This window comes from Staurois parvus, unplaced genomic scaffold (genome assembly GCF_062004578.1).
Source record: "Staurois parvus isolate SC_StPar_1 unplaced genomic scaffold, SC_StPar_1.0 ptg000017l, whole genome shotgun sequence".
NCBI classification, from domain to species: Eukaryota; Metazoa; Chordata; class Amphibia; order Anura; family Ranidae; genus Staurois; species Staurois parvus.
The window spans coordinates 22,586,055-22,601,119 of record NW_028317813.1 but is presented as its reverse complement, the minus strand read 5'-3'; the positions used below and the strand labels follow the sequence as shown (position 1 = coordinate 22,601,119).

General features: G+C 39.5%; 1 protein-coding gene across 1 annotated transcript in view; it reads right to left on the bottom strand.

The window, feature by feature from the left end:
• Window positions 1–3,576: 3,576 nt before the first annotated feature.
• MBD6 (methyl-CpG binding domain protein 6) overlaps window positions 3,577–15,065 on the bottom strand; it is a 114,251-nt gene continuing 102,762 nt past the window's right edge. The window contains exon 13 of the mRNA XM_089681328.1: window positions 3,577–13,963. Coding sequence (XP_089537454.1) covers window positions 13,892–13,963 — 72 coding nt within the window. The 3' untranslated portion in view covers window positions 3,577–13,891. The remainder of the gene's footprint in view (window positions 13,964–15,065) is intronic.

Below are 15,065 nucleotides of genomic sequence, written 5' to 3'. Positions count from 1 at the left end.
CCTTGACCCGAAATTCTGTTTATTGGGGCTGATAGAATCCCTGGCTCCTGCTATAGCTCAGCGCACCTTATTAATAGTCCTGTTGTTTTATGCTCGTATACTCTGCATTGGAAAAACCGGTCTCCCGCTGCCGTGACCTACAGGAAAAATCTTGTGAATTCTAATTTACCCCTTTATCAGACTACCTATTTTAATAGAGGATGCCCCCACAAATTTTGTAAACTTTGGTCATGCTGACTGGATAATGTCTCCACCGCCACTGTGGCAGCAGAGGTGGGGAACTGATTGAGCGATAATCATCCAGGTGCTTTATCTCTGCTGTTGTGGGCTGGGTTCCCTTCCTTATGTTATAGTCCTGTTATATTACCTATACATGATTAGGCCTTGACTATTATGTGTGGTCCCCCTTTTTTCCCCCCTTATTTTTGTTTCTCTCCCTAAGGTTGTTTTGAACTGTTCTTGTTCTCTGTACATTTTGTTGGGCTTTGACCCTGCCCCTGCGTGGGCATCTGTTGTCTGTATGTTTTTCATGTTTGAAATAAAAAAAGATTTAAAAAAAAAATAGGGGATATTTGCATTCCCTGTGATAGCATTAAAAAAGATTTTAAAAAAATGAAAGGGACAGTGTAAAAAAAATAATTAAAAAAAATTAAAATAACTTGCCCCCCCCACACACACCTGCGTGCGCAAGCTTTGATCCTGTGCCGGTATGTAAATGTGCCTGTATGTCGAGAGTGATTTGCTAGTGACAATGAGGGATGACATTACTAATGGGGCAAGGGAGGAGGTAGAACATTTGTGGCTATAACAACTTTACAGGAAGACCTTGATAAAATAAAAGGTGGGCTACAATGTGGCACAAAGTTTAATGTAGATAAATGTAAAATAATAAACTTGGGCGCTAAAAAAAGGAATGCAAATCATCTGCTTGGGGGAGAACCTTTGGGGGAATTGAGGATGGAAAGGGGTATTTACTCCAGATAAATCTATAATTCTACTTAACAAAACTCTGGTTCAGCTACATCTTAAGCATTCTGAACAATTCTAGTCATCAGTCCTCAAAAATGAATGTGCTGGTGCTGGAGAGAGTCCAGAGAAGGACAACAGCTGATAAGGGTGCTGGAGGTCCTCAGTTATAAGGAATGATTGCAAACATTAAACTTATTCATCCTGGAAAAATGACGCTTTGTAGATATGATCGCAATATACAAACATCTAAATGGCGATTCTAAAATAAGGAGTAAATTATTTAGAGTTGGGTCTTTTAAGAAAGTGAGGCCATTCAATGAAGTTGGATGGGAAATGGTTTAACCCTAAACCCTTTTCTTTACTTTTAGAGGGTGAGGATGTGTAACTCCCTTCCACAGTTGGTGGTGTCTGCAGGGAATGTGATTTAAAAAAAAAAAAAATGTTTAGATGGGCATCTTAGCCATCGCAATATACAGGGATATGGGAAATGGAAGTGACAAACACACTACCTTAACAAATATATTACCGAGATCCAAAAGAAATCCCACTATAAGATTTGTCATGAGAGTTCTGGGCGTAATGGTAGCCTTCGTCAAGGCAATACCTATTGCCAGTGGTGTATTTAGGTTTTGTGCTGCCCTAGGCAACACAAAAATCAGCTCCCCCCCACAGAGAGACCCTGGCACCGACCAACACCCCCATCTCCCACAAAGAGAGCCTGACATTGACCAACAACACTCCAGCCTCTCCCCCCCCCCCCCCCGTGAGAGAGGACACTCACCTTCACAGCTCCAGACATCCCCGGGAACAGAACAAGAGTCAGGCTCTGCATACACCATCAAGCAGCCAGCAGCCTCCCTCAGATCCCGCCTGGTCCCCATGCTGCTTGTGTCCCTTATTCTATCCCTTCCTTCTGTGGGGGGGTGGTGCTGCCCCCGAAAGATGCCTTGTTGTAAATACACCCCTGCCTATTGCCCAATTCCATTCAAGAACTCTTCAGCTAAATGTCCTGTTGGTATGGGAAAAAGTAGGCTCTTTTCCTGGCTCTACCCATGTTCCTTTCTCCCCAAACAAGAAATTCCTTGTTCTGGTGGATCACCACTTCAACAGTGGGCAAGCCACTTGCAGTGGCACTCTGAATCTGGGTCTTTTACCTTTGTTTTTGGGCCCATTGGCACAGCTCAGTTTGCCTAGTTGTTGCCCAGCTTTAAATTCATCACTTGGTGATCTTCCATGGTGTATGAAATGTATGCCTGTGTCCTGTACTGTATGATTAAGATCACAGGAATTCTGACTTACTTGTAAATTCCATATTTTAGCATACAGGACACTCTCCCTAAACTCTCCATTACTTGCTACAAAACACTGGACACCCTGTGTGGGGTAGGGTCATAGGGAAGGTGCCCCAGGGGGGCATATCCTCAAAAGCTCATCAATGTCCAGCCATCTGAGGCCTACAGCTCGGGATGTTTGAATAATATGCCTTTTGCATCCTGTACTGTGGAATTTACTGGCAAGTCAAAATGTCTGTTTTGTTCTTCCCAGATCACATTTTCCACTTTTAAAATGTTCCGGTTTTCAAGCAGGTTTAGATGTGTACATCATTTCAGCTATGTTCAACTCCATAATACCAACACTAAAAGACTGTGAATGCCAGTTTTTCTTGATTTGGTAAGCACATAGCTTGTAAAATCTTCTGAAAGTTATACACAAAAGACCATTGAAAACATTCAGAGCTGTTGACAAATGTCCGCGTTGTGGACCCGAATGCTGTATTATTGACACCAGTGTGCATGAAGCCTAAAGTTGTGATTGATCACTACAAGAAAGCATTCAACTTTTGGGGTAAGCTTGCCTTCCTTCAGGTATGTAAGAGTAGTAAATACTATTTTGCCAGTGCTTTTTGTGAAGGTTAATTCAGTTAAAGTAGTATTAAACCCAAAATGGAAAATCCTTTTTATTATCTAGCTCAGCTTAACTTGCTGTAAAGCAAACTATGTTCCTGTGCTTTGCTGCAAACATACCTCTTTTTGAAAGATATCTGTGCTGTGCTTCCCCGACTCCCTGTGCCACTCATACTGTGCATGTTCATTCAATAGAACACCTGATCAGGATTCCCTGAGAGCAGCATATGAAGCCCCTAAATGGGAGCGAGCATGTTAGGAAGCCTATAGGTGGCCTCCAGGGATCCCCTGAGAAACCAAAAGGAGCCACCCTTGGTGGAAACTGAACACCAAACATTTTCTAGGCTCATCATGCTATAAAAAAAAAAAAAAAAAAACTGCAAACAAAAATGGGACAAGAAACATAAATCTTGTAATGCCACTACATTTTTTTTCCTCGTTTCTTTTCCCATGGAGGGTTTAATAATACTTTTAACAATAAACGTATCATTCATCCTGACAAAAAGCACAGCAAATTCAATAAAAAATAAAACACAGACACTTTTTTGTTTAAACATATTACCACACTTTTCATTTTAATACTTGATACAAAATAAAACAACCCCTCAATGATCAGAAAACATAAAATCTAAAAATGTTTCAAAATATTTTCATCTGTTAAATTAAAGTCAACCTCCATATAAAAAGCTAAAATTCACAAATGTAAAAGTTTTGCCTTGTTTTCCTTTATTTTGTACAAAAAAATATTAAAAACTTAAAACGGGAAAATATTTTACATGAAAAGGCATAAATTGATACAAAAACGGTCTTTTTTTGTTGTCATATTTTTTTTTTTTGCCTTAGAAGTAAACAAGACAAACGGACTATACAATATTTACAAACACAAATAACAGAGTTATACATTTGCATAATTGAGTGTACACAATAACTCCGTCCCTGCTGAAGAGGTCTAAACGCATTCCTTGTGAAGTGCTTTGCTTCCATCAGATAGGAAGGAGAATTTACAGTCACTTGTCCCCCTCAATGACAGGTCTGTATAGAGCTAGTTGTAGTGTGCAGTAATTGGGTAGCAAAGCTACATCTGGGATATAGACATAGGTGATAATAGGTGTCAGGTGAACTAGTCCGACTTTACTTTTGCACTAGGTGCAAATACGTGAAATAGAAGATAAATGTTGAGATGTGTACAGCGTCTGTAAAGTAGTAAAGCATAATTCCTAGTAAACTGCTAAATAACTAAAACACACAAGTATGGTTTTACCTGCCAAAAGGATTTCCAATTCTGTTCAGTGAGTCTTGTTATGCACAAACTCCTGCTATGACATACATATCTAAAAGCTTCCTTCCTCATTTCCTGAGATTTTCCATCCAAATTGCCTGTGGATTGGACAACTGAGGTGTCTGACAATGCTAGTTGCTCTGCAATAAGACAGGAGAAATGAAAATCTGGAACACTTCTACAGGAAATGGGTGCCATGTCTGGCTATGCATTATGGCAGTAGTGTGTGAGGGCCCATTTAGACCTATAGATAAGCAGTGATGGGAATATTAAGGCGTTGTTAGGCGTGTTTAATCATGCATGCTTACATGTATGAAGGTGTCTATTTGCACTACAAATAATGCTAAGTGTGAAAAGAACTACCAAAATCAAAAAGGTATTTCTGTGGTGTACAAGGGGGATCTTAGAGATCACACTGCATTTATAAGGTTACATGGATGATTGGTATTTTTCGGCTGAGCTGTGGATTCCCTGCATACTAAAGGACTAAAGGGAACTGCTGATGTGTCCCTGAATCACAAACCAGAGCAGAGTTACAAAGCTTATGGTATGTAACAGTTCACATATTCAAGTAAGAATCAGCATTCCACTGGCCAACCTTCACCAAACGGAGGGAACTGGTATCCTGAATCTTTTTGGGACCCCAGCAGAGAAAATCAACTACCAAAGAACTTGCTTCTGAATTCTTATCCTAAATTTGACTTATGTGATACACCAAGCAACAGGTTTTGTGGTTGTATTACCCCGGGTTCACACTAGACCCATGGCTATGGGTTGGTTGCGGGTGCAGGAATTGCACTTGTTCCCGCAACCACATTGTGTTTCTCTTACCAGATGCAGGGGTGATATTCATTCTGAATAGCAACCACCACACATCTCATCCTGCGGAGCAATCATGGAAACCAAAAGGTCAAAAAAAAAAAAAAAATCAGATATGACTATATTGCTTTGTAAAATTAAGCTGCAGTAGGCAATTGTGGTTAGAAAATTTAGGGATATTTCTCTAACAGGGTCCATGTGGACTACACACTTTTTGGGTGTATATTGGATCCACTCTAAAATGATTACTCTAAAGCTGGCCATAGATGGTTTAAATCCCAGCTGGTTCAGCAAGGACCGGCTGAGATTCGAATCATCTATGGGCAGGCTGATTGTACCCAATCGATTGTTGTAAGACCTAGGTACAAAAAGCCTGTCAGATTTTTCATGCCATTATTGCCAGCAGCTATATCCGCTCGCAATAACTATTGTTTTCTCCCTGCAGGGATGCCCCCCCCCACCAGGAGAACTCAATAGCTCAGTTGGAGGGACCTGTAGTTGCAGGAAAGAAAATCGCATAATCTATGGCCAGCTTTAGGGTGGACTGATAGTACACCTTTAATTGTAGGGGTGTGTCCTAGCCTTACTATATGTATAAATGATTGATTTCTTTACACTAGACATGTTGTCATGCATTCAACTGCTAAATTTCTGGACACAAAAAGGCCATAGTTTTCCAAAGCCCCCTAGACAATCGCTTATCGCACTGAGGTACATTAGAGAGTCTTGTTTGCTGCATCAACCTGACTGAAAATATCATAATGTGTGTAAAATATGTCTAAACACACAACATAATGCCTCAAAACAGACCTTAATTATGGGGGCTGCCATTGGCGACTTGGTTTACAGATGAATAGTACAAGGCTGTCAGCCAGAGGTTTATTTTACTACTGAATTGCTGACCTGGAAAAAGCATGTGTATAGTGTCCAAACACCAAATATAAACCTGACTACACCAAATCAGCAGCTCCTAAGTAAATCATGAAGTATATGAATGATAGCCTTGAAAAACTTCAGCTCTGGCAGCCCCCATATTCCTTGCCTTATGCCTTTTCAATGTGACAAATAGCGGTTATTAACTGTGTACCCAGTATATGACCCTATCAGTGTCAGAGTGGTCATGCTTTGAATCATGTACTTGCAGTGATGTCAACTATAAAACAAGATATTATAGCAAACTAAGCTAGGATTAAAAAAAATAAAGCTTATAAACAAATATGTATGCTGTGCTGGGTTAGAACAGTTGGGCTCTTACAGTTAGAGATGTTGCCAATGGCAGCCACTCAGAATCCAGCTTGTGAGTTTCTAAGAAGAACTAGAAAAATAACTACCAGAACCTAGTGTTATTGTGTATTTTGTGCCACGTTACATAGTTCCCCATTAAATAGGGCATAATATATTTTTACAAAGATATGGCTCTTTTATCCCTTTAAAAAGAAAATGAAAACAACATTTTCAATAGGCCAAAGACACAGGGTCATATTCACCAACATGGAAAGGGATGTGTATAGAGAACAAAGCTAGATTGCTGCATTCTAATGGAACATAACATATCCTGTCTGAACTGTCATATCTTGAGTTGCTTTTCTTTTCTACAATAATTTTAAGTGACAAATAAATTGGCCAGTTAAGCCAGACACACAAAAGCATAGTTAGTTATTTTAAATACCTGGTCACAGAACTGACAGTAAAATTGTTTCCTAAACGTATGTTTTACTCCTTGTAGAATATCCCAAACACGACAAGTTGTTGAGAAACTTGTGAAATTGGCCAGCCAGCATCTTGCTGCGAATGGCCAACTCTGGAGAGCCCCAGTCACATAAAGGGTTTTTGTCTTTCGGACACTGCTCCAGGGCTATGTTCCCATGACAGTTTAGATGCTTAGTTTTTCTATAAAACCGGAGTACAAAAAATGTCCACAGGGACTGATTGCAGCTTTCAGCCATTTAATTCAAGAACTTGCTTCAGTCAGATGAACAGTGGCAATAGGAAAGTAGCACAACATACATGTCAGTGAAGGTCCTCATTTCTCCAGGTCATGGCATACCTCTGTTAGTTAGTTACAGCCAAAGTAGTGAAATGTCTTCAACATTACAGGACAAATCAAGCTGAATGTGACTAACTACAACTAGGTGCACAGCCTGCACTATTTTTGACCAATAAAGCAATTTTCACATCGTATCAATATGTGAATTTTACCAATGACTTCTTTCATGTAAACATCAGTTCACTGTTTTGTGACAGCACAATTGAACAGATTGCACATAAAATCTACACTTTTCTCCCTAATAGGCCTAAAGATGCACAAGTCGTTGGCTGCACTTTTGCACCCTTCCACAGCTGCACTATACCTTCTGGGTGGACTTGTCCTTTTAAAGAGGCAGTTCGGCAACCTTATTAAAAGCCAGTTAAACCTTTTTTTTTTTGGTTTCATTTTGGATAGAGATATTAAAGGATTGCTTATACTTCTGTATGTGCTCCCACTGGGGAGAAACTCCACTCTCTTTACTGGTGAAGAGGGGGAAACCTTAACAATGAGAGAATGGACAACAAAACTGGTTTCTATCCCTTCCCTGCACTACAAGCGCACTTATTCTGCAGTCTTTGTGAATATGCACCGTTGCATGTTTTCTCCTGTATGCTTTCTCAGCTTTCTTATTTACAGATAGCAAATTGTGAAATCTGTTGTTACACTTGCATGGCCTGAGTGTGGAATGCAGTTAACAATAGTAATCAGCCAAATCCCATCTTCCAACAGTTTAGAGTGGAAAGAATGCAAGCTGATGTGTGATGACAAACATCACTAAACATATTGTAACTTCTGTATGCAGATCTGTGGATATTAATGCTGCTTTATGTCAGGGATGGAGTACTGAAAGATTTTTTTTTTGGCAAATGCATAGTGCGGATGTTCAGGTTCCTGGTCCATCAGATTAAGCGCCATATTTGTAGGGGGGTTAGGATGCCTTCTCAGTGGAGACTTTAGGGTAAACAAGGACAGGACAAAGCAGCCTCAACAAATACCTCATCCTAATCACTTTTCCTGCTCTTCTGGCCCTTGGTGTCAGGAACATTTCCATTGCATTATCCAGCTGTACAGAACCTACCAGACCACTTTCACTACATTATAGATTTTTTTTTTATTTTGTGACCTGAAAAATGTGAACCTTTAGGTGGCCCAACCCTCTGCTAAAATGCAGTTTGGAAACTGGAATCTGTAAAGACAGAAATGCTTTATACAGTACTTCTTTTGTAGATCTGACCCGGGATACAGTGTACTGGCTTTATGAAGATTTGAGGTTTGTTTACGGATTCAACAAAATGTACAGTATGTGCAACAGTGCAGAGAACGATGGGAACTGAAATGTGTCCTTTGCGTCTTATCCTTAAAGTCAACAGCATGTTACACTAACTGCTGCAGTCTCCAACTCTGTCTACAAATGACTTCGTAGATACTTGTACTCAGTGAGGCCGACTTACTAAAACTGCAGAATGCAAAATCTGGTGCAGCTCTTGTATAGAAACCAATCAGCTTCCAGGTTGTTTTTTTTTTTTTTTTTTTTTGTGTTCCCAAAGCTTATTTGGACAAGCTGAAGTTAAAAGGTGATTGGTGTCTATGTGCAGCTGCACCAGATTTTGTGCTCTCCAGTTTGAGTAAATCAACCCCAGTGAGTTCATGCATAAAAACATGGAGCAACTGAATGTGCTGCCCATAGTAGCCATAGTTTCCCTTCTATTTTTCCAATGCAGTTTACAAAATGAAGAAATTGCACATTAATATATACAGTATAAACTTTGCTGTGAAAGATTAGCACACTCTACAAGTCAAATGGGTAAAGGAGGCCATACACAATAAAACCTTTTTTCGCTACAATCCAATTTTCCAATGTTCTCATAGTAAACATAGGGTGGCTACATGTAAACAACGCCAGATTACTTCACACACAATGATATGATTGTACAATTTCAGTGCTAACCAAAGAGACGAACACAGAATTGAACAATCACATACATTTGGCTTAGTTCTAATGAAACCAAACTCTGTCCATTTCATCACTGTTGCTTCTACCTTCTACACTTGTCAAGGTCTTGTATGGCTCCATACACTGAGATTCTTGTGCAATTAAGCCTTAGCTTAGTAGATTGTAAAAAGTGTGTGGTCAGCTTAAAAGGCAAGAGGCCACTAGATATTTACGTTTTAAGAGTCAGTAACCTAAAATACAAGATACTGGTCCAGTTTACAGATAACCTAAAATCACAAAATGTTTTTTTTGTGGGAGATGGGGAGAGCAACTTTCAGGTGACACCCTGTGCAGTAATGCCATTTGAACTGAACATTTTGGCCTTGTATAAAAGCAGTATGTGCAGCAAACGTTTCCAAAACATCCATTAGGCTTTTAGTAGCTTTCTCAAAGCATTTGCAGCTCTATTCAGCCCCAAATGGGAAAGTTAAATGTGGATCTTACTGTGAGTACAGCCATTTAAAAAAAAAAAACTTCTATCAGGTCTTCGCACTTCTGAAAGCTTGTTGCATGTTTAAAGTGACAGTCCCTACTTCCATTAGGGTCTATGTTTAATATCTCCATAGTGAAACTGAAGATTCTTTTTAAAGCTTCAACAAAGCTATAGCAAAGAGTATTCCTGAAAAGTTTCCAAAGGTTTGCTGTACACACTTCTCCTATACAAACTGATGCTTGTGTGCACAAAGATTAGGCCTCCTTGACACGTCCATTAAGATGCAGTCACTGTATTTCAGCAGCAAGAATCAGTGGATTCTTGTGGCTAGAATGACTGGGGCATGCGAAGAGCAGCTGATTGCATCCATGCTATCCCTAACTGTAGGCAAGTGCTTTGTGTACGGCTACATGTTAACAGCGGCAGCTACGGTCAGCCTATAATTAATTTATCTGGGCTGAGAGGCCACTGCTATTCAAATGCCCCAGTTATTCCAGCTGCAAGAGTTCACTGATTCTTTCCACTGGAATTCTGTGGCTGCATCTAAAAGGCAGTGTTAAGGAGGTCCACGTCCCTGTGCATTTACTTGCAGAGTGTGTGAATGTGAGCTCCACATATACACAGCAATAAATGAAATGTATCACTTGCATGGCAAAGCCCTTTCTAGCACCTAAGGAAGTGCAGAATATTGGTTTGGACATGCAACGTACAACTCACTGCTCCTCTGTACAAGCACTAATAGCATTCACTCTGCTACACTTATCCTATTAAGCAAATGTTTGAATCCTCTTCTATAAATGTTTTATGGCTTCTTATATATGGTAGATAGTGTTTAGATTTTGTGACCCTTTATCGGTATAATTCACCAACCAAGATTATACATTTGTGATAGACGCAGGTATATAGATATCAATGGCAATGTTCATTATGGAGACATGTGCAATATACTGCACATATTTTACAGAACTTGCAAAAATAAAATTGATTACTGAAACCAATTATTAATCCTTATATTTCTTTTTCAGTTTGGACCACCAAATGGCCACCCAATGTAAATTACAATATGCATGGCAATATACATTGCCTACAGTATAGTTGAAAATAATTTGTATCTATAAAAATAATTAATAATCATATCTCAAACATTTTTCTTTTCAGTCATCTGATAATTAAAAAAGAAATAAAATAAAATAAAGTAGCAGGGTTCAACCATTTTGTTTGCCTGGGAAGATCACTGGTGCTTGTTACTCTATTACTCTTTTTAATATACAGGAGTATTTCTTACAGTGAAGTAACAAGCCACTGGCAATTCAATCTCTGCAGTCCTTTATGGACATATGCAGAGTACAAAGTGCTTTTTACAATGGTAGCATGAAATAATTGTGATTAAAATTTATTGTGTTTTTCCATTCAGCTACAAATTGTTCTTGCTTTCCATCAGGTTGTTTCTTGGAACAACTGCAAGTCATCCCCTGACAATCATCACTATTGATGAGATTCCTTTCCTTTCCTTTTCTGTGAAGGTTCTCATTTATCCAGGCCATGGTATAGCTAGTAGCTGGTAATCAGATTCAACTGAACTTGTTCTGAGGATGTTTCAGCACTCATTAAAGTAGATTTCCAAGTTATTCATGTAGGTAAAAATTCTGGGGTATGTTCCAGACACTCATTAGAGCTGAGGAAGCTACTTGGATTTGTGGTAAAACATGTTCAACATTACGGAACAAGTACAACTGAATAATACAAACCATTACCAGCTCCCCCCTCATTGCTAATAATGCAGAAGAAACCAGAAAAGCATTATACTTCAAATGACTGTGGAAACATCTCAGGAAGTAAGGTGTGGAGAGCTAAATGTCAGAAAAGTGAAGCTGTTTTCGATCACGTCTTAGCCCTGGTTCACACCAGTGTGGCTTTGAAATCAGGCTACTTCAACGCAAATTCAAAACCGCAGATGAGTACAATTTGGATGTTCAGTGTTATTGTGGCTTGAGACTTCATTCAACAGAAGTCAACGCAAGCCACGATAAAAATCACAGAAAAGTAGTGCAGGAACCTTATTAAATTACTGCGACTTGGGGCACAACCATTTGAATGGTTCCATTGCCACAAATGGGGTGTGAATTGTCAAATCGCGTGACAAAACAAATTGGTGTGAACTAGGGCATGAGCAGTATAAAAGGTATACTGTAATTGGGCGGCTTTCCCAAGAGTGGTGGCACAAGATCGGTTCTTTGCTTGAGTAGGGACTGGGTATGCAAGGAGGAAAGCACAAAAGCAGAGTGTATAAAATCCAGATTTCATTTTATTCAGATCAATACACACTTTGTTCAACAGCCCTGATGAAAGGGACACTCTGAACCTCTGAAATGTGTTGACTTGCTATGATAAGAGTCTGAACAAAATTAAATCCGGACTTTAGATGTTCTGTTTTTGACAATTTCCTCCCTGTACACCCAGCACTGCAGAAACATCTGTCATGGCACAGCTTGCACTTCTTTAATAAATGACTTAACTGGAAGCAAGAGCAATCCAAAGCTGCAAAGAGAAACACTTTAAAGATCATCAAAGCTTATTACTCTTAAAGTAGAACTATAGTGAAAACTTTTTTTTTCAGGTTGGATAGAGTAAGGGAGGGTTATAACCCCTGCCAAGATTTTGTTTTCGCCATCTGTTGCGGAGATTACCCTTCACTTCCAGTCCCATAGTCAGACAGGAAGTGAGAGAAAATCCCTGCAAATTATGGTAATTTCTTGGGGACACCCAGGACACCAGTACTAGTGTCCCCATTGGAAGATTTCCCCTCTATTACTTTTCTGGTGACAACCCAAAATTTGTTATTTTCACCCCTTCATGCCGGCACCTTCCAGCCCTTTAAGGGGTTTCTGCCGACAGGAGGCGGGGGGGGTGGGGTTATGTGACCGACGTGATTACGGCAGTCACATGATCGAAAAGGTCCCAATTGCAAGGAGAGATTGGGACCTTTCCATGGAACGCCGACACATGTGCTGGGAGCACGAAGGGTGCGCACTCTCAGCACGTTCATTTACAATTGGTACGCCAATATGCATCCGCTCGGCGTCAAGGCCCAGATGTATTTGCGTACCTGTTGGGGTGAAGAGGTCAATTTACTTTCATTTTCAATGATAATGGTAAACAGGACACATAGAGAGGGTGAATCTCCTTAATGGGGGCACAGACAGCAATAAAAACTGACAGGTGTTCTAATCCCTTTCCACTCTATCCAAAACTTTGTCACGTTGGGCAAATGACCCAAAATAGTAAAAAGAGAGGGCACACTGGCCATATTATCTTCACATATTTAGGTACTAGGTAATTATATGACGATATTAAAAGCATTATGTAAGGGAGGGCAAAAAATCAAAAGCTAATTTGCCTGAATACACATTATAATATCAATTTTATATTACAATCAACAAAATGTTGATACCCTGCAGAATTATTTTGGCCATAAAATATTAGGATAATAAAACAGTTCTTACTAAAGAATTCACAATTTGATTAAGGATAATTAAATAAAAGTGTTGTGTACTATCACTAAAACTCTACACATGAGCATCTATTTAAAAGGGCTGGTTAAATGTTGTGATGTGGCCACTGCATAGCAGCTGAACAAGCCAGAGACAAAAAAAACAACAAGTGGACAGGAGAGCAGTACAACTGACATCCATTTGTAACAGGTTGCAGAAAAAGCAGGGAGAACTTACATACAGCAGAAAATAAATTAAAATAGTGTCATGGATGGCAAAGAGCAAGTAAAACGTGCAGTTTGTGCTTTTGAGAGCCCAGCAGAACACTGTATGGCTCAATCTAGTGATAAGGAAAAGGTGAAAGTAGCCAGTCAGCCTGCTGCAGAGCCCAGTATGCTTCTTTAGTAAACAGAGATTAAGCATGCTGGGAGCTGCAGTCTGTATATTGCCAAGCTACTGGTTATACTGATTCTTCAGAGGCTATTTTGCACTTTGAAGTCCATGAGGCAACTTTTTATATACAAGTTAGCATGAGATGACCATGACAACCTCTTAATCAGCAGTGATATGTATATATGTACATATATACATATAAGAAAGTATATATGTACAGAAAGTACATATGTCGGTGGATAAATACATTTCAGACTTTTCTTGCCATTCTTGATATATATACCTTAGTAGATTCTCAGAGATCCATAACTCCCTTACCACACCTGAGGGGTACAGAGTTAAAGCCAGGATGCAGAACAGACAAGGGGAGATGGTTTCAAACCAGTGCAGTGTGTAAGACAGGGTGAACATGATGGTTTGTTTCTTTTATAGGAAATAACAAATATACATTTTATCTCTAGCTAGCTGTATGCAGTCTAAAATGTAAGGTTGTCTGAGGATATGGGAAGTGCCTTTGAGGTGAAAAACAGCAGATACAGGTCTGCCGATTATGGTATTGTAATAAAAATGGCTAAAACATGCTAAATCATCCTCCGTCTTCTGTTCTTAGCAGGACGACCAGGCCTGTTTTGCCGGACAATGGGACGCTCAGCCTGTGAAACAACAAAAAACAACGCTCAGTCTTTCTAACAAGTCAGATACAAGTGGGTCATAATTCAGAATTTGCGGTTCATGCTGCAAACCTTGTAAATATACAGCGGGTAAAATAGGCATTGAACCCGTCACTATTTTTCCTCAGTAAATATATTGCTAAGGATGCTATTGACATGAAATTTTCACGACATGTTGATAACAATCCATGCAATCCATACACACAAAGAAACCAAGACAAATGAGTTCAGAAATTATTGTTATGTGTAATAAACTGGAATTACAGGGAAACGTATTGAACATGCTAACTGAAATGTATTTAATACTTCGTACAAAATCCTTTGTTGGTAATGACAGCTTCAAGACATCTCCTGTATGGAGAAACTAGTTGCATGCATTGCTCAGGTGCAATTTTGGCCGATTCTTCCTCACAAATAGTCTTCAAATCTTGAAGGCTCCGTGGGCATATTCTATGAACTCTGATCTTTAGTTCTTTCCAAAGATTTTCTAATAGAATCAAGTCAGGTGATCGACTGGGCCATTCTAGCAGCTTTATTTTCTTTCTTTGAAACCAACTGAGTTTCTTTGGCTTTTTGTTTGGGACATTGTCTTGCTGAAATGTCCACCCTCGTTTCATCTTCATCATCCTGGTAGATGACAGCAGACTTTTATCAAGAATGTCTTTGTACATTTTTCCATTCTGCCTTCTTTCAATGATATGAAATTTGCCAGTATTGTATGCTGAAAAACAGTCCCACACCATGATTTTTTTTTTTTTTTTTTAAAGGTTGAACTGGATGGACTTTTGTCTTTTTTCAAACAGACTATCTATGTAACTATGCTTTCAGCTCCAAACTTTTACATTTGACCTCCAAACATGGTGTGTATTATGGCATCCAAAGAGTACAATTTTGGTCCAATCTGACCAGACTATATTCTCCCAGTATTTCCAAGGCTTGTCTAAATGATGATATTACCATTGATAATGTTAAAGGCAGGTCCAAAGAGGCATTGTCCTAAGATCAAGAGGGTTAGGCGCTCCTTGGATGCAGTGTCTGCATCCCAGCGATTTAGCCGGAGTGCTCTGGCTAAACCAAGCAATCC